Source organism: Rosa chinensis, chromosome 6 (genome assembly GCF_002994745.2).
Source record: "Rosa chinensis cultivar Old Blush chromosome 6, RchiOBHm-V2, whole genome shotgun sequence".
In the NCBI taxonomy this organism is placed as follows: Eukaryota; Viridiplantae; Streptophyta; class Magnoliopsida; order Rosales; family Rosaceae; genus Rosa; species Rosa chinensis.
The window spans coordinates 31,579,392-31,599,707 of NC_037093.1; the positions used below are offsets into that span (position 1 = coordinate 31,579,392).

General features: G+C 37.2%; 2 protein-coding genes and 1 long non-coding RNA gene across 4 annotated transcripts; all 3 read left to right on the top strand.

Annotated features, from left to right (window-relative positions):
- Positions 1–1,986: 1,986 nt before the first annotated feature.
- Positions 1,987–4,177, top strand: LOC112173479. Of its 2 annotated transcripts, none has more exons than XM_040509342.1 (7): positions 1,987–2,124; positions 2,485–2,558; positions 2,639–2,749; positions 3,067–3,144; positions 3,381–3,431; positions 3,567–3,620; positions 3,739–4,177. In XM_040509342.1, exons 1-7 carry the CDS (start codon positions 2,031–2,033, stop codon positions 3,979–3,981), a joined length of 705 nt encoding a protein of 234 aa, XP_040365276.1. In that variant the 5' UTR covers positions 1,987–2,030; the 3' UTR covers positions 3,982–4,177. The 2 variants fall into 2 exon arrangements, with proteins under 2 accessions (XP_040365276.1, XP_024166882.1); XM_024311114.2 differs by having other exon boundaries at positions 3,067–3,132; positions 3,739–4,172.
- A 6,070-nt stretch (positions 4,178–10,247) lies between these two features.
- LOC121050069 lies at positions 10,248–10,821 on the top strand. Its single transcript, XR_005801666.1, has 2 exons — positions 10,248–10,356; positions 10,531–10,821. It is a non-coding gene; the product is annotated as an uncharacterized LOC121050069 (long non-coding RNA).
- A 4,550-nt stretch (positions 10,822–15,371) lies between these two features.
- On the top strand, positions 15,372–20,090 carry LOC112172619 (NADH:quinone reductase-like). The gene is given in 7 exon segments (XM_024310019.2): positions 15,372–15,570; positions 16,218–16,430; positions 17,164–17,182; positions 17,185–17,258; positions 18,382–18,527; positions 19,340–19,559; positions 19,770–20,090. Coding segments are annotated over 7 exon segments (990 nt in total). The 5' UTR covers positions 15,372–15,435; the 3' UTR covers positions 19,953–20,090.
- Positions 20,091–20,316: the final 226 nt, after the last annotated feature.

Below are 20,316 nucleotides of genomic sequence, written 5' to 3' on the forward strand. Positions count from 1 at the left end.
TGGATTCCGACCAAGTTGGCCGGCCAAGAGCATGTATGAAGGGCAAGGAAGGGCTGTTGACTAGACTTAGGGATTTTAGGTGGGAACATATGATGTAGGTTGTTTTGAAATTCAAAATTTGAATTGAAAGATGATACATGGTCCCCTTTTACATCTTACACCTTTGTCTCTCATTTATTGCCTTGTTTCCTTGCATAATGACCCTCATACTCTTACTTTAGCTCCTCCACCAAAATATCTATAGGTTTTTAAGTCATTTTTATGTGGAATTAAAGACTAGGTCCACATTTTATGCTTACATATTTGTTCATTACATCTAACCCTTCATTTTCTTTAATCTCCACTCTCCATTCATCAGTTTTGGCCTCTATAGACCCTCCCTTCACTTTGGACATTTTTTTTATACTTTCCTTCATTCATTTCATCTTCGCGGTCTCTCCATTTCCTCTCCATTTTTCTTGGTTCTTCATCTTTTAGTTAGTTCTTAGAGTTTTTGTATAGAGAAAAGTGTATAGCCTCTTAGGTTTGCTATAAAACTGAAGAATCTATACATTTTTGATCAGTCACACTCTAGTTTTCATAGATTCAAGCCTTGTTCTTCATAGTTTCTAAGAGTTTTGTGCATTTGTATGGTGATTTGGGTTTGTAGAAACCAAAATTACCATAATTTGAAGCATTTCTCACCTTGTGTTGCATCTAGGAGGCTAGAATGAGCTTTAGGGTAACATTCAGCTTCTCCACTCTAACTCTTATTTATTTAGATGTTTCTGATAGAATGCGACATTTATAATGTTTAAAACCCTATATTTTGCTAAGTTATTTCCTTTAACTTGATTAATTTAACTTAGTTAATGTTTTGTAGGTACATTATATTTGTGAAGATACTATAGGAGCTGAATGGAGTCTCAAAGTCCAAAAATGACTAAGGAAGACACAAGTGATGCAGAAATGAAGAGAAATCAAGAAATGAAAGTTCGACTAGGAAAAGAAGTCCTAGTTGGAGTAGGAATCAGAAGTTGACTTGGACTCAAACTCTTAGGTCGCGGAAATTAGGAGTTCTACTTAAATCAGGAGTCCCAATTCGAGTTGGATAAGAAAACCTAGTGTCACAAGGAGTCCCTGTTGAATAAGGATTCGCTCGAGAAAGTTCCGGAAGCTTCGAGAAGATTTCGGCCAATTATTGGACTAGGAAACTGGTTGGCATATGGAGTCCTGATGAGACTAAGAGACCTGTGAAAGCTAGGAGACGTCATTGAATATCCCTAGATTTTGGTGGAATTCATAAAGTCTTAACGGTGCGTTTGGATGAGAAAATTATGAAATATGTAGGAATTTATAAATGATAGAATCTTTAACTCCATCAATCAAAAATTCCATTAATTGTGATTTTTATTGTTTGGCTGTATCTCTTTAGGATTTAGAATATGTAATAAATTAAGAATTTTTTTATAAAAAAAATCAAATAGGAAAAGGGTTGTTTTGGAAATGAAAAATTGAATCGTGCAAAGGAATTTGTAAATGACACATATTTTGATCAAAATAAAAGTGGGAAATCTAAATAATAAATTCCTTCATTTTTTTTTCATAGAGAAGTTTAAAATTTCTAATCTGATAAATGCCAAACGTGAGATTTGATTTTTAGGAATTTATGAAATTCTCACTTTCAATTAAATTCCGTCATTTTTTCTCTCATCCAAATACACTCTAAAAATCTTTATGGACTACCAAAAGTTTATATTGAATACACCAAACCTTTTAAATTCCATAGATTTCTTTAAAAGTTTCATTACCCCCTTAAAGAGAAAAAAAAAAAAAAAAAAAAGCTAACCATTTCTATTTTTATGTTCGGTACTAAACTAGGGTATTCTCATGCGGCCCAAGCCCACCCATGAGCCCACAAATGCATCGCTCAAAGCATGACACGTACGCTTAAACACGGGCTTAAACGACAAGGCCCAATGATTAAATCGCCTCCACTAGTCCACTCGATCAATCCTTTGTGAATCTGCCTAGGGTTTGGAATCGCGACGATGGACGAGACGATGATGTACGAGAACGTGTGGGTGGACGAGGTGTCAGCGTACGACTCATTTTCTTTTAATGTGCCCAATCCAGAAAAGATCGGTACCTTCCTCTTGTCTTCTTAGTCTTCCTCTTGTTTCGTTGGAATTTTTTTTTTGAGAATATTGTTTCGTTGGAATTCAGCAAAGAAATTATCCGCTATCCTCTTTCGTTCTGTCGTTCTGTGTCTTGTTATAGCTAGAAATTTATGCCTGATGAGCACCTTCCTCTATTGTTCTTTTTCCCTAACGATGAAAATTTATAATTGCAATTATTTATTAAACGCATAGATATGAGACCGGACACAAAATATTCAAGGAATGATATATAGTCTGTGACTTTAGTACCCTGATTTGTAACTTTAGAAGCAGGGCCCTGTGCCAAAAACAAAAACATTGATTGCATTGTTTGCTCTTTGTGCAGACAGGGATGCTTGGAGTACACAGCTGGTTCCGGAATTTGCTAAGCTTGGCTTAGTATGCACATGGTGGAATGAGGTATGTGTTGTTTAACTCTCATCCAAAACCAAAAGGACTTCGGGTGCTATTGATAAACTCTGTCATCTTATTTTGGGCAGCATGAAATGGGATGCACAATCGATCCAAAAATAGACATTCCACGCCCGGATGTCTTTCTGAGGGCTCAGGATGCTCTCTATGCTTTCATATCTGGTTTCTCGGCAAAGTTGGTAATGATAGCACATCCTCTGCATTGTTTTGCTCATCTGATATGATTAATCGGCTATTCTTATTCCCTATGTTCAAGATGATTTAAGTAGAGCTGCTAACTTACCCAGATCCCTTGTTTTCTTTTCTTCTTTCGGCACACTTATTTGTCTCCTTTACTGCAACAGCATGTGAATAATACTTTTCGGAAACACTAATTTATGTCGAACAATTACATTGGTGGAAATCTGAGGTTGAATTTACTAGTAAAACTGCACCTAACTTGATCAATTTATGATATTTTAACTCTTCTTCTTCCCCCCTCTTTTGATGATGGCAGGCATTGAAAGTACTGTCGGGCGATGAGTGGTTAATCACTAGAGACTTTGAAGACGAGATTAGTCTGGTGGGGGGCATTGTACAATACTTTTTCCAGTTGCTTTGATGGAATTTTATTTAAGAAAATTTCAAAGGTTTCTATATATTTGTGTTCAAGACAGTTAGATTTTAGAAATGTAGGTTTGCTTGTAATTGTTTTTGTTCGATGTTAGACAAGTAATTGTGGCTTTTTATTTATTTATTTATTTATTTATTATTATTATTTTTTATGCAAGAGCTCTCGTCACCCTCTTCTAATTTTCCCATTGTGTGCAGGATCCAGTGCGTGAACGGTTCGAGACTTTTATTTCCAAATATGAAAAATTCGTGAGTAATCTTGTTCTCTGATGTTCCAGGAAAAAAAAAAGGAATATATATATATATATATCCTTTGTCAAGTACTGTTAGGCAGACACTTCTTTTCGAGCAGTTCTAATTTTTCACAATATAATGGGGATGCAGATGAAGGATGTTGGTCAGCGGTTCCCCTGTGAACTTAAACCTAATGTACCTAATGTAAGTCTTATTATTTGTTATTGCTATTAATATTTTTTATTCCACCTTTCTTTTTCTGATCTTCTCATTTCCGGGTGAAGTGTGAATTATGACTTTTAACCTTATTTCTAATGAGTAGGAACATTCTATCGCTTTTGTGGCAAATGCACGAATATTTGAAATTCTGGCGGTTCTCGTGTGGCAAGTAGTTGTGCACGGTAATTTGGATGTTGAACAAGAGCTCCATAGTTTGTTGGAGTTTTATGAGAGGCCTTCCGGATTTGAACATAATCCATGCACTGATTCGGGGCCTGGATATGATGATATGATGGAACCTAGCAAATCACTGAATGATCAAATAGGCGAACTACAGATATGCTAAACTTCACTTTTATTATCCATGTTCAGTGTCTTATACATTTCCATTTGAGATCTTTACTGCTTTTTATGTGACGATTTAACTTTGCGTATTCATTAATTATGTAACTTTGTTCTAGCCTTTTGGATTGAAAACATTTTAGTTTATCTTTATCCTTGTGTGGTTGGGAAGATAAAAATTTGGTGTTCATTATGTACTGTAGATTTATAGCTATGACATCTGAGAGATCATCAATTGTTTATGTTGTGTTTTTTTTTAATTTTTTTTTTAAGAGAATTAGCGATGTGTTAGATGTGGTCGAATCATAAAGCTACCAGGGTTAGTTTCTCACACTTGTAGCATGCATTGTTGGGGTGAACATCTTACAATAAAACTGTCTTGTATCTACACATCCAAAACTGTACTGAGAGATTTTGGAAGAATACCATCAATTGTTTATGTTGTGCTTTGTTTAAGAGAATTAAATGTGGTCGAATCATAAACCTACCAGGTTGGGTTTCTCACACTGTATTATGCATTGTTGGGGTGAACATCTTACAATAAAACTGTCTTGTATCTACACATCCAAAACTGTACAAGTCTTCTGGTTCTTCACCATATTTTAGAACCCATTTCTTTTCTACTGTTGGCTGCATCACTGCAAATGGAACTTACACGATATAAATTGCTTTGAATTTGTAAGTAGAATATTAATTTTGCTTTATCTATCAATTTAAACTAACAGCCTCTAATTACCTATTCTTGCAATGAGTTGATGATGTGTCCATCAGAAAAAAGAACTTTTAGCTATAGCGGCAACCAAAGTCTAATCATTGCTCATTTCTTGCATATCCCTCTGGCCTGAATACCTTTTCTCATGACTTTCAGCACTATAAATTAGCGGCATTGCATGCAATCACCTTTGAAGAACCTTTGTTCCCTTGTCGCCCTGGTCTTTGAAGTCATAACTATATTTAAAAATTGTCAATTATGGTTATGATTAGGATTGTTACTCGATCGGTTTGAAATAAGCCTTAATAACTTACAAATCAAAACTTTCGGTTTCAAAATGAAGCTACTAATTAGCAATAAAGATTTTCAATCTTTAATCATATCTACCAAATTTAATATTTCAGTTTTTGGTGTTACAAACTTTACAAAAGTAGAATGAATAATACTAAGATTATTTAATATGAGAAGTTGTTGACGAGCTTTTATCAGGTACTTAAAATGCGTATACAATTATTCTAGCATTAGTAATAATGTTAATATTATTATGAAAATAATTATGTTTACATTTCTTAATATACATGTTGTGTATTGCAAATTAGAGTATATATAACTAATATTTAGATAATTAGTTGATTAAGGATTTACCAAAACCAAACTAATTTTTCTGCTAATGTTATGAAATTTATACATATTACAAATAACATATTCTTAATATTGCTGTCAAAGGCCTTATATAAAAAAAAATGTTGAAATCAGTATTGGGCCATTCGGATATATCAAAAATCAAATTTATGTAACAATAAAGTATATATGAGTTTGACCCCATTACAAAAGAATAGAGCAGTATAACTTATAAACTCTGAATCCCCAAAGCTCGATGGTAACAATTGAAGGAAGCCAAAAGATTCACCTTCATCTTCTAGGGCAAAAACTTCATGCTGTCTCTACTACAGGCCTTTCAACTGCATTGGACTGTGAAAAGTCATTCTAATATGAAGCTAGTAGTGTAGTCTCGTCAACTGAATGTTGAGGAGCCACAGATGGTGCAGCCCGTAACTTCAAAAAGAATCAAGTACGAAAATTGGGTCAAATACGAAAATTATGATATTTGAAAGATACAATACTGGCTAATAGGTTCCATACATACTATGGAAGCAGGCCGACTTCTGGGGCTCTCCGATAGGTTCCTCAACAAATGAAGGCAGGTGTTCGTGTACAACATTCACTGCACTACTTTGAAATGAACCGTTAAGACAGCTCTGCAGCAGGATCCTATATGATATTCTTAGATTCGACAACCTGCTGCAACTGTTGCTTGCCAACCCAATTTTTCCTGAAGCCTTCTATACATCGTAGGACATGTATATTCATATTTACCATTATATTTGGAATAAAAGAGGTTTTAACTGAGACTTGTACTATTTGTTTTGTTTAACAACTCCTTTAAACCGAGACTCGTACTCTTTGTTTTGTTTACCTAGATGCACAAATTTATACAGCTCACTTACCTTGGGAACGTTTAATTATGCAGGAATTTCATAGATATATCCAGCTTCTTAAGTAACAAGAAATTTACATACTTATCATAATGTTTATTCCAAACCCACAACAAAATTAATCAAATTACAATAAATTAAGAGAGTATAGAGTTGAGAAAAGAGAGAGAAACCAGCACTAGCCACAACAACACTAGAGAGTGAGCATGACTAACTTGGAATTATACTTTCTCTATACCTAAACTCAAATTCTTGGAGAAGATGATGAAAATTGATTGGCTATGAGGTTGTGGTCTCGATGGGTATAGGAGGAGAAATAATGGTGGTGGCTGTTGTGGGAAGAAGTGAAGGAATGGGTCTGATGGGAAAGGGCGAAGCCCTTCCCTTTTTGCGTTGCGGCGCTGCTCTCTGGTCTGGTCTACCCATGCTTCAAGCCTTCAATACAATTATATATGGGCTGCTGTGGTGTGCGGTAGGGAAGAGATAAAAATGTGAACACGTGTATGGTGCAGAGTGACAAAGAAGGAAGAATAATGAAATAGTGAATGGTGAGATGGTGCTGATCCGTGTAAGGATGAAAGAAAGAGCTCATGGTTGGTTGACACGTGTGGGAAAAGGCTTGCTTAATTAAGCAACCTTAATTAAGGTGCTGCACGTGCATGGCTGATTGACTCTCACAAAATTTGATTAATTAAGTAATTAATCAATTGATTAATTAATTAAGATGCATTATTTATTTTTTTCTTTCTTTTTCTCTCTTCATTTTTTTTTCTTCTTCTTGCAATTTCACACATACTATCGGTGACACTCTTTTAATGGCCTTGACTATGCTTGACCCGCGTAAACTATTTCGTCCTTTTACCGGGACTCCAAATTACTCCAACTATGCTCCATTTTCGCCTTGTTTCTTCAATTCCGCTTATTTTCTACAAAATAATAAAAAACGATTAATTACATTATAATTGACTTGAGAATTAGCTTGAATCACGTGTTTTAGATATAATTACACGTATAAAAATGCGTGTAATCATCCACCCTATCCCACCTTCAACACACCGGCTTCGTCGACGACTTCGTCAATGATTTCACGAAGCTCTCGTCTAGAGCTCCAGAATGGGAGGATGAGGACCTCTTACCCATCTTTATTGGTGGTCTCCACCATGAAATTCGGCACGATGTCCAGGCTCTGGAGCCTCAAACACTGTCCATCGCTCAACGCCTTGCACGGCGGTTTGAGGCCAAGCTCAATGATGCACGTGCTGCCCAGCCTCCCAAACCCACCCATTGGGCCCATTCTGCACGGGCAATTGGTGGTCCCAGCCATAGCACAGTGCTTACACTGGTGCCACCCAACAGCCATAATTTTCAAACCAATTTTTCAATGGCCACACCCTCTACACAACGCCCCCAAAACAGAGGCACCTTTCGGCAATGGTCCACCTTAGAGCAGCATGACCGCAGAGCACGAAACCTGTGCTTTCACTGTGACGAGCCTTACAGCCCCACTCATGTCTGCAAAAAGCCGGTGCTTGCCATCCTTGATTGCCCTGCCCCTTGTCTTGAAGAACCCACCCCAACCACCGAAATTACACCACCAGAGGAGCCTCCAAACCCCATCCCTGAAATCGGATACACTCTTAACTCTATCACCCACACCAAATTAGGAGAGATGATGCGCTTTCATGGCTCAATCAATGGCAACCCAATCAAGATATTCATCGACTGCGGTTCCGCAATGAATTCCCTTAACCCATCCATTAGCCAGTGATTGCAACTTCCAATCACTACCATCTCCCCTATTTGCTTCACCTCAGCTTCTGGACACGATGTTACTCCTTCTGGCCAAGTGCCGGACGTCACCATCCAGATCCACGATTACACCTTCATGGATTCCTTCTAATTGCTACCGGTTGCAGGCTGTGATTTACTTCTGGGTGCCCCATTGCTTGATTCCTTGGGGTTTGTTAGTTGGCACTTCTCTGAAAAACTGATGGTATTCCATTCAAATGACAAGTGCCATGTCTTACAAGGCATAGTCAACAACCTTAACCCTTCACCGTCGGTTTCTACAGCCGAGATAATGGGCCTCCTTCCACCGGATCATTTTGAGCAATCTTCTCCTAGTACTGGGCCGAACTCTACCCCATCAGTAACCATCAAGCCTATTCAGTCTTTGTTGGACCGTTTTCAAGACTTATTTACCCCATTCTCGGGCTTTCCACCACAGCGGCCCATTGACCACGAAATCACCTTGCTTGAAGGCACAAACCCTATAAATGTACGACCATACCGTTATGCTCACTCTCAAAAAGATGAATTGGAATCCCAAGTCCGTGAGATGCTCGCTCAAGGCATTATCCGACCAAGTACTAGCCCATTTTCATCACCGGTTCTTTTAGGAAAAAGAAAGAGGGTACTTGGCGTTTTTGTGTCGATTATAGGCAACTCAATGCGGTTACGGTTAAGGATAGATTCCCTATCCCAATTGTTGACGAATTGTTGGATGAGCTCCATGGTGCCCACTATTTCTCCATATTGGACTTACGCTCTGGGTATCATCAAATACGAATAAAACTCGAGGACATCCCTAAGACCGCTTTTAGGACACATGAGGGTCACTACGATTTCGTCGTCATGCCATTTGGTTTGTCTAATGCCCCTTCTACTTTTCAAGCTCTCATGAACCATATCTTTAAACCATTGTTATGGAAGTTTGTTTTAGTTTTCTTCGATGACATATTGGTTTATAGTGCGGACTTGGAGTCCCATGTTACCCATCTTGCAGAAGTATTCACAATCTTGCAAGCCCATAATTTGAAGGTCAAGCTTTCTAAGTGCACATTTGGACAGCCCATGGTCAACTATTTAGGCCACACTATCTCTGGGCAAGGTGTCTCCATGGATCACTCAAAGGTCCAATACCTCCTAGATTGACCCAAGCCCACGACTCTTAAAGCCTTGCGTGGGTTCCTTGGTTTGGTTGGCTACTATAGGCGTTTTATTCCAAATTTCAGCCTCATTGCACGCCCTCTCAATGACATGCTTCGCGCTGATGGTTTCTCTTGGTCCCAGGCATCTGAGGATGCCTTCCTTCACCTTAAACAGGCCATGACAACATCCCCTGTGCTTGCCTTACCGGATTTTTCAAAGCCTTTCACTATAGCGGCAGATGCGAGTGGAATTGGAATTGGAGCAGTCTTATCACAACATAATTACCCAATAGCATTCCTCAGTAAAACTTTATCACCCAAGAATCAGCTCCTATAGGTATACGACAAGGAAATGCTTGCCATTCTTTTCGCCGTCGAAAAGTGGCGCCCTTATGTCCTGGGAAGGCACTTCAAAATTCTCACTGACCATCAAACTCTGAAGCACATGATGGATTAGCGGATTACTACACCATCACAAGAAAAATGGATGGCAAAGCTCTTGGGGTATGATTTCACCATTGAATACAAACCTGGGAAATTAAACACAGTCCCAGATCTTCTATCTCGAAAGCATGAACTCTTTCCTTACAAAGCATTAGTACTCCAGTTTTTGACTGCCTTTCGCACATTGACAATGTTTGCTTGCGGGACTGTAGATACCTCTACTAGCAAGCTAGTTTTGCTACTTCACCAAGCATCAGTAACTCTCCCTTAGGGGGCCCACAAGCCATGGTGGGGCCCAAACGAGACATACACCTTGTAGCCCGATGTCCAAGCTACGCCTCGGTAGTCGGAAGCGGCCGATACCTCGCCGGAAAGCCACCTTTCCGGCATTGCCAAGTTGCCTCCATAGTAGGCCTTTATGCACTAGAATAGTGTTGATTGCATCCCACATCTAAGAAAATGTAATTGAGAGGGGTTCCCTTACCTATAAAAGGGACCCCTCCTCACACTTAGAAGACACTCCATTACATCTCATGTAATCCTCTTGGGCCGCAAGGCCCAACACACATAGTTAAGCTTTCAAGTGGACGTAGTCTCCCGCTCAGGCGGGAGACGAACCACTATACTTCTTGTGTCTCATTCTCTCTCTCTCTCTCTCTCTCTCTCTTTCTTTTACGTTAATTAGACCCCCTGGTCACTAACGTTAACATTGGCGCCGTCTGTGGGAAGCCAACACAAAGGCTTCGTCACCTACCACAAACTTTGACCCGCAAGCGTCGAGCCAACGATTTATAATGGTTGAATTGCCTTGTCAAGTTTCTTTTGCTACTTAAATTATTTGGCTATTATATGTCTTTGATAGCATTGAGTGTTACTTGGCAGCTTGCTTATCAATGGTACTCATGTATGTTTGTTGATATTCTCCAATGATTAAGCATTTTTTTGTTTGGTTCTTTTGCCTGTGTGTGTAGGTTGCTTCGGTAGAAAATGATCCAGGTGGTGGAAGTGAGGTTGAAACATCAGGACCTGTAACCTCCTCTTTAAGCAAGGTTTTTCTTCCATGCTCAAACGTTGAGGCTGTGAGCAGAACATTATAGAGCAAGGATGATCTAGCTAGCATGTTCTATATTTGAATATTAGTTTAATTATACTATGATTTTGTAATATGAAGTTGTTTAAATGACATAATGTACTATATGAATGCTTTTGTTTATTATCCTTGAATGAAAGGGTTTAATTAAAACATTGTCTATTAGAAGTGTAAATGAAGACATCTTTTACGACACGCAAAAGGGTCTCTTATGACACGCAAAATGGTCTTTTACGACGCGTAAAAGGAGTCTTTTACGACACTCAAAATGGTCTTTTACGGCACACAATCAAAGTTGTAAAACATCTTTCACAGCCACAAGAAAAATTTGTCTTTTACGATACACTTCTTTATGTTGTAAAGTTGTCTTTTACAGCACACATTGTGTGTCATAAAATACCACTTTTGCTGTAGTGGGTAAAAGATTAGGTAGCCTAGAGAATAATAAAGTTAATAAATCGCTAGGCGCTAGTCAGGCGGTGGACAGGGGACTAGCGCCCAGACGTCTAGGCAGGTGCCTAGGCGGTTTTGTATTATTTTTATTTTTATTTTATTTTTATAATATATATAAAGAAAAATAAAATAAGAGGAGGAAAAATATATATTTAATTAGATTATTAGATTTTTGTTTCACATAACCATTTATTAAATTGAATATTTGTTTAATTAAATAAGGAACACACATAAGCAGTATTCAATTATGCTTCTAATTATACTTTGGCGGACACACACGTCACACCACTTGCTCATCCAGCCATCTTATCCCTCTTCTCTCTCTTGACAAGCAACAACCACACATTTTTTTTATTATATTATTCTCCCCCTTTGAAACAATAGAGACTACCCTACTCGTGTACACGTTCAGACTTCATTCTCCTCTCTTCATATTCAGACCTCCATATTCAGCTCTTCATCAGATCTAAATCATCTTATGCATTCCAGGTTCTAGCACTCCTCCCTTGTTGTAACTTTCGGCGGCGTCGACGTTATCTATCGAGTATGAATCTCTCTCAACCTCTCTAAAGATACACAATTCGGTAAGCTCCGGAAGTTTGATAACCGGAGCGATGACTCTGATCTGAGAGCGAAGCATATAGGGAGTGCATCAATGAACGCCGTCGCTCCACCGAGCTGCAGCCGACGAGCTGAGAAACCTCTGGGTGGTGAAGCTGTGTGATGGCTTAGGTAGCGCAACGAAGAAGGTTCTGGACAGGGTCAAAGTGGAAGAGAAGAAGAAACGTTTCTTAGAAGCTCTGACAAAACCCCCAAAACTGCCTAGACTCACCGCCCAGATATTCCTCCCAGACGCCTAGGCACCCGCGTAGGCCGATTAGGCGCCCGCCCAAAATCAAGCCGCCTAACACTACCGATTAGCCATTAATCAAGTCAGAGACTCACCGCCCACCGCGTAGGCGGCCTGGGCGGCCGAGTTTTAGAACACTGCTTATATGTCATTGACCCTATAGAAAATAACTACTCTTAACTTCAATTCTGAACTCCCAAGCAATGAGTGCAGTTTATATATAAAGGGCCTTCTAGTGAGGGATCTTTCTTTTGGTCATTTTAAGGGATTTCTCGTGAGACCCACTTTTCGATCACATATAGACATTTCAACTGTTTAAATTTTAAGTCCCTAAGAGTAGATCTATTGTGCAAATTTTCAACCAAAATCGTTTGGGTGTTCATGATCGTAATTTACAATAATGAACATGAACGGTTTAAGTTAGACTGATTCCGTTTGTCTATTGATTTGATCTAGTTTGGTATATTAACGATTGTCAATTTGGCTGAAAATTTGCAAAAGAGATCTACTTATGGAGACCTAAAACCTGAATGATCGAGATGCTAATATGTGATCGAAAAGTTGGTTTAATAAGCGATCCCTTAAAATGGCCAAAAAAATTGATCCCTAATGCTCACTTAAAATTCAACAACCCATATTGATTTGTCCCGTTTTGTCCCTTAAATTGCATCCTACATGTGAGCGGCCCTTTAAATATATATATATATATATATATATATATATATATATATATATATACAGTCCGGCTACACTAAGGATGTCCTTAGTTTTTCTTAGGTACGAATTTCCGGTTTTCACCCACTTTCCGATCAAATTTTCACATCTTAACCGTTCAGTTTTTAGGTCTTAATGGATAGATCACCTCTGCAAAATTTCAGCCAAATTGGTGATCATTAAGGCATCCAAAACTGCAAATTACAACAATGTAAACGAACGGTTCCTGTTCGACAGATTCGGTTCGTTCGTGTAAATTGCAGTTTTGGACGCCTTAACGATCACCAAATTGGCTGAAATTTTGCAAAGGTGATTCATACATTAGGACCTAAAAACTGAACGGTTAAGATGTGAAAATGTGATCGGAAAGTGGGTGAAAATAGTAAATCTGTTCCATAAGAAAAACTAAGGACATCCTTACCTGAGAAAAATCATATATATATATATATATATATATATATATATATATATATACCCAGGTGTGGATATATTTGACCCAGGTACGGATTTCCATATTTGACCCACTTTTCGATCATATTTTCACATCGTAACCATTCAGTTTTTAGGTCACAATGTATAGATCATCTCTACAAAATTTCAACCAAATTGATGATCGTTAAGGAATTCAAAATTGCAATTTACGCGAACGAACCGAATCTGTCGAACCGGAACCGTTCGTGTTTATAATGGTAAATTGCAGTTTTGAATGCCTTAACGATCATTAATTTGGCTGAAAATTTGTAGAGATGATCTATACATTATGACCTAAAAACTGAACGGTTACGATGTGAAAATATGATCGAAAAGTGGGTAAAAACTGGAAATCCGTACCTAAGAAAAACTGCGGACGTCCGCAGTGGAGAAGCTCTGTGTGTGTGTATATATATATATATATATATATATAATTTGAGAAGAGAGTTTAACGAAAGGATTTGAATCAAATTATCAAAAATGAAATGCTTCAAGGTCTGGAGCTAGGCCTATCATTGAGTTAAGTTGGGAGGGTCCAAGTCTGGGTTTTCTAAAATGTAACGTTGATGGTTGTTTTCTTGTTGGTTCTTGACGTGGTGGCCGGGGGGTGTTTTGTGATAGTTCAGGGGCTTTTCTATCTGGTTTTGCTTTGCCCAGATTGGTTGTCTCTTTTCCATTCCATTATGTGTTGTTAGCTATGTTAAAGGTTATTCTGTTTGTTATTCAACTAGACTATACTCATGTTAGTTTTGAGAGTCGCTTGGTTTTGGCGAATGCTCTGAAGAAGGAGGAGGATGATCTCTTTCATATTGGTTATCTTGTGGAGGAGGCTAAAGTTTTGTTGCGGAGGCTTCCTAGTTTTTCTCTAATTTGTGTCAATCATCGAGCTAATAAGGTGGCTCACCTTTTAGCTTAGGCTACTCTTAGTTTTTATATTGGTCATTCCTGGATGTTGTATGTTCCCAGCTTTATACAAGATGTCTTTTTGAGTGATTCTATTCGCTAGTTTATTATTAATAATAATTTATCTTGTAATTCAATATATATACATATATATATATATACACACACACAAAATTTCTCAGGTAAGGATATCCTTACCTAAGCTTATGGAATTGATTTCCAGTTTTTAGCTATTTTTCGATCACATATTCACATCTTAACCGTTCAGTTTTTAAGTCCTAATTTATAGATTATCTCTGCAAATTTTCAGCCAAATTGATGATTGTTAAGGTATCCAAAACTGCAATTTACACGAATGAACTGAATCTATCCAACGTGAGCCATTTGTGTAAATTGCAGTTTTTGATAGCTTAACGATTATCAATTTGGCTGAAAATTTACAGAAGTAATCTATACATTAGGACCTAAAAACTGAACTGTTAAGATGTGAATATGTGATCGAAAAGTGGCAAAAAACTGAAAATCCGTACCTAAGCTTAGGTAAGGATGTCCTTAGCCAAGAAGGACTGACAAACACACACACACACACACACACACACATATATATATATATATATATATATATATCTTATATAATTAAGCCAATTCTTGAGTGAATGGTTAAATTTTTGAAGTACCATATATGTCCTCACATAATATAAATATTAATAAATAAATTATTTCTATATGAGGATAAGATAGTCAATAGAGTATATTATATTTGAAAAAATTGCAATACCTCTCATGAAAAAATGAGAAGCTTTCCTAAAATTATGAGAGAAATTGTTGTAACTTTTTTAATTTAAAAAAAAAAAATAAATAAAAGTCAATTGACATGTGCGGAACACATGTTAAGGGGCTAGTACATATTATATAAAAGCTTCAATTGACAAGAGAAGCTAGTGTTTATTAAAAAATTAAGAATATCCACATAAACAATTATAAATAGTATGTCTCAGTCTCTTGCGTAGGGCACCTGCACGGATTCGTGGTGGGGAGGACCAATCACTACCCAGCAAGGAGGTGTTTTGGGTATTTCACTTTAGAGAACAGGGGCAGTTTCGGAAAATATGAAAATTTTCCTTTCTTCTGATTGGGTGACCCTAAAGCCATGTGGTGGGAAACCCCCCACCTAAGAATTTCTCTGTCTCAGTTGTCAAATTGAAAACCAAAAGCTTCTCTGTTAAAAATAAGAAGAAAGAATTGGAAAGAAGATGTGAAGTTAAGAAAGTTTGACGTCATGGCTTACGTGGTTTGGCAAAATAAAAGAAACTTGAGCAGCCGTGCCACCGCCAAATGCGTATTCAAATATTTTTCTCGCCGGGTAATTAGAGAGAGAGAGAGAGAGAGAGAGAGATGGGTTGGCATGGGATTCTGGGTTTTGAGTATGGAATAGTTCAGGCACCATTGGGACCTGATATTTCAGGACCGGAGCTTGTTGCTGCTGTTGCTAATGCTGGTGGACTAGCTTTCCTCAGGGCTCCTGATTGGGTATATTTCATCTACTATTTGCTTCTTCTTACATCCTAAATTCCTTTTTTTTTTTTTTTTTTTACATTCTTTCCTCAATTGGTAAATAGTCATAAATTTCCTCATTCAATTATTAAACTCTCACAAGTCTTTTCTTTTCAGCAGCTAAACATGATCTTAATAACCAAACATAGAACTGCTTAGTAGCACAAGATATTTTTTGGTTTCATTTTAAGGGATGAACTTTTATGGAACAGTAGCAATGTACAGCTCAAACGTTGCAAATTTTTTTTTTTTCCTTACTGGAATCACTTGAGCAATGAACTCATATTCATTGAACCCACTAGTTATAAGTGTTAATCTGTGAATGTGTGTATAGATGTAAGATTATGTTATGTGGTTTATATATTGCTATGAACGTCTAATGAGGACTTGGATCTCAGTTTTGATATGAGAGAGTAAGATGACTTTGTGTGGATGAGCGTATAAATTTCCAGGTTTCTCAATAGTTTGCAATGAAGATTTTCTCCCTTTTTAAAAAAAAGACCATCTTCTTTCCGTGATTTTTAATTGGAAAAGAAAAATATGTATATGTATATGACTCTTTTCTAATTGTACACTTGAAAAGATGATTTAAATTGTTCATATAATGGATTTTGCCTAACCAGGAATCACCTGACTACCTCCGAGAGCTAATCAGTAAGACTCGAAGCTTAACTGACAAACCATTTGGGGTCGGTGTTGTCCTGGCATTTCCGCATGAGAAAAATATAAACGTCATCTTGGAGGAAAAGGTAGCAGTGCTACAGGTATACTGGGGTGATTGTTCTGTGGAGCTTGTGACGAAAGCTCATCGTTCTGGGGTTAAGATTGTTCCTCAAGTGAGTGTTCCTGTTAATGTTGTCCTCATTGATATTTTGAAATAGAAAGTTATGTGCTGTAATTTTTTGTTTCTCCTCATACAACCATCAGTAATTTGATATCTGGTGTATTCAAATTTTTCTGTATGTCACTGCAGCTGTGCTGATTATTAACTGCAGCTTGGACTAAGAGTAATATCCATGTATCACAGACAAACTGTATAAAAAGAATTTCATATTATAACCAGCTGAACACAAAGTAAATAATAGTAGAACTAAATTTTGGATATTCTTCTTGAGCTTCAAGAACAAAAAGCAGTAGTTCTTTCCTAGTCTAAGTTAATTCAAATGAATTTGACAAATATAGAGAAAGGAGTGAGTATGACTTGATATGGACTAGCCCATGTGTATATATATGATTTCTGCTATATTTGAATTGACTCCTAATAATAGTAAATTCATATGCAAAAGAAAGCCTGGTCTTTCTGAAATTTGAAAGAATATTTTGTTGAAGATTTGGAAGTCCAGGACTTAATATATATGAAAATATGAGTGCATTGAGGACACGGCTTTCTGCTTCCAAAAGATAAAAAAAGGGACAGAATCCTTTACTGAGTGAAACCAGTAACAATTGTTCCACTTTGTACAGAGTAATGAAGACATATGCTGGATGCAGCATAGTTATAGATCTCTGGCTTGATTCCTTTTTCTTTCTTCCTGGAACACTTTACTGACTTGCTCATATATGAGGCAGGTAGGGAGTTTGGAGGAGGCAAAAAAGCAATCGATGCTGGTGTAGATGCGATTATTGTCCAAGGACGTGAAGCAGGAGGGCATGTGATCAGTCAGGTAAGAGTGCTTACTAGATCCAAAATTTGAATTACTAGATCCAACATTGATATAAGATTTTCGTTTGAGAAATAGTAAGAAAATGTAAATTTGGTTCAGGGGAGTGGGACATTGTACTGCACCTTTTAAAATATGTATATGATGATATTCTCCTAGAAAGGGTTAAATCTATCGACCAGGAAAAAAGAAGTCAAGTCTCTTGTTAGATAATTTATTCACTCATGATGATCTTGTACCTTTGATCACTTGCTGCCAACACACACACACACACTTCTATCATGTCAAATATCCTTTTCAGTCATTTTACAAGATTAAGAATATATAGCCAGAAATTGTTTTTTGGCATGTGTGCCTGTTGAAGTAAATACAATGGATGATAAGTTTTATATAGGTTATTGAAAATAAGCTTTCAGGCTATTAAAGATGTGCGCTACTTGAATACACCACCTTTTCACGTCGAAGAAAGAACCAATTACATCTTGTAATTAGTAGCTTTCAAAAGTTGGGTTCAGACATTCATGTACTATGGAAGACAACCAAGTCCCAAAAGCTTAAGCTATTAGGAGGTGTGCTAACAATATATTTCAAAGTAACATACTGAAGACTGTTAAACATCTATCTTTACTACAGTGTTTAGTAATATTAAACATTAATGCACTTTAAATTCTCCTCAAAGCTTAGGGGATAACGGTTAGGGAGTTGTTTGTATGTGCAGTCTGATGCACTATACTCACTGCCTAGACACCAGGATCAACAAACTCTAAAGTTTAGAGCGTATAACATACAGATTTGTTAGGATAGAAATAGAAAACTGTGAACTAGGAATCTCTCCAAGGCTTCTCACCAAACTAGGCTTCACACCAATACTCCCATCTCAGGGAAAAAAAACTTTGGATGCTCTGATATGGTGCTCATCACAGTGCCATAATTTGGTCCTATATACTACGGCACAGATCTATGGATACCGGAGATTGAAGAAATGCTGCTTCTGTAATATATAGGTTCAGGGAGAACCAGTAGGAATTGTTCATGTTTCACATTCTTCTCTATTCCTTGATACTCATGAGTTGAAATTACTTGAGTGTTGACATCCATCTACTTTTTACTATTTTTAAAATTGCAGGATGCTTTGATTTCATTGTTGCCAAAGGTAGTCGATCTTGTTGGAGATCGAAATATAATTGTCATTGCGGCAGGTGGTATTGTGGATGCTCGTGGATATGTTGCCGCCCTTGCCCTTGGTGCACAAGGAGTCTGCCTAGGCACTAGGTTTGATACCCCGTCACTGTCATTATTGAGCATATATATATATATATATATATCAGATTCTATCCAGAGCGGAGGTCCGCTTTGAAATTAAAGTGTGAACTTCAAGTTTTTTGTCGCTTTTCAGTCGCATATCCACATCTCGACCGTTCAGTTTTTAAGTACTAGTATATAGATCATCTCTGCAAATTTTCAGCCAAATTGATTATCGTTAAGGCATTGATTACTGCCTTAAAGCTAGTACGGTTCAGGTTGACAGATTCAGTCTGTCGATTGGTTTACGCGAGTTAGATACCTTAACGATTATTAATTTGGCTGAAAATTTGCAGAGATGATCTATACACTAGGACCTAAAAATTGAACGGTTGAGATGTAGATATGCAACCGAAAAGAAACCCAAAACCCGAAGTTCACACTTTAATTTGAAAGCGGAACTCCGCTCTGGATAAAACATATATATATATATATATATATATATATATATATATATATATATATATATATATATATGAACTTGATAAGTTTTTTGGGTTATTTGGTTATTGTTATGATGCAGTTTTTCATGTTAGATTCTGGGGATGAAAACATTTCCAGATTGTAAAATCTTGCCTCCTTATAAAGAAGGAACCATTTCTGCTACAATCCAATCACAATATTATTTTTAATTTAGTTTCTAGTCATTGGTTTTTCGTAAGAATTTGGGTGATTTTATGTTTATTGTTGACTTTTATTGATACTAGTAACAGAAATTTTAAATATTTAAAATATAATTTGTAGTTGCAAAATTTAAATTTTGATATCCAGACATTTTACAGGTTTCTTGCAACTGAGGAAAGTCATGCTCATCCCACATACAAGAGGAAGTTGGTTGAATATGACAGAACTGAGTACACTGATATATTTGGTCGTGCAAGATGGCCCGGAGCACCCCATCGTGTTTTAAAGACGCCTTTCTTCAGTGATTGGAAGTCTCTTTCTGTTCATGAAACCGAAGCTAATCAGCCAGTCATTGGTCGAACAACAATACATGACAGGGTAAGAGTCCATGTTGATATACTAGTCAAGTCAAGGCCTCCATGGAAGTCATCTCCCAATAATTAATTTTTTTGCTAATGATTTCATCTTTGATTCTGTACACTACTTTTATATGATAACTTTTGTCTCATGCACAACTGAAAATTAATTGGAAACTGTAAATGTTTCCCATGAACCCTTGACATATTTTTGAGGTGTACTAACCAACAGGAAATAGAAATCCGTCGTCTTGGCGGTACAGTGCCAAATGTGACGACAACTGGGGACATTGAAAGCATGGTTTTGTATGCTGGCCAAAGTGTAGGCCTCATCAAGGAAATTTTACCTGCAGCAGTGGTGGTAAAGAGGCTAGTTGAGGGTGCTCAACTTCTAATCAAGCAGAAGTTCAGTTAAATGTTGTAACTCACTAGGCACAGCTGAGTATCTCTGGGTCGGTCTATGGTTCAATCCTGCCCCTTGTATATGTCCGTCTGTGTGTGTGTATTTTTTTGGTGAAACAAAGAATATATTAAAAAGAATTCATAGTCTAAACCAATGTTTTAAAACGCTAAGGCGTAACCCGAGGCGTTTTCGGAGAGCCTCAACAAGATGTAAGCCTCGAGGCATAAGGCAGAAGCCTTGCATCATAATAAAATAAGTACGTATTAAAGAAAAATTTAGTAAAACACATGTATACAGAAAAAATAACAACTAATTATGTCTATAGAAAACATAGGTGTTTGTATTGTAGTGTGCCACTAATTGTATCTTAACAGAT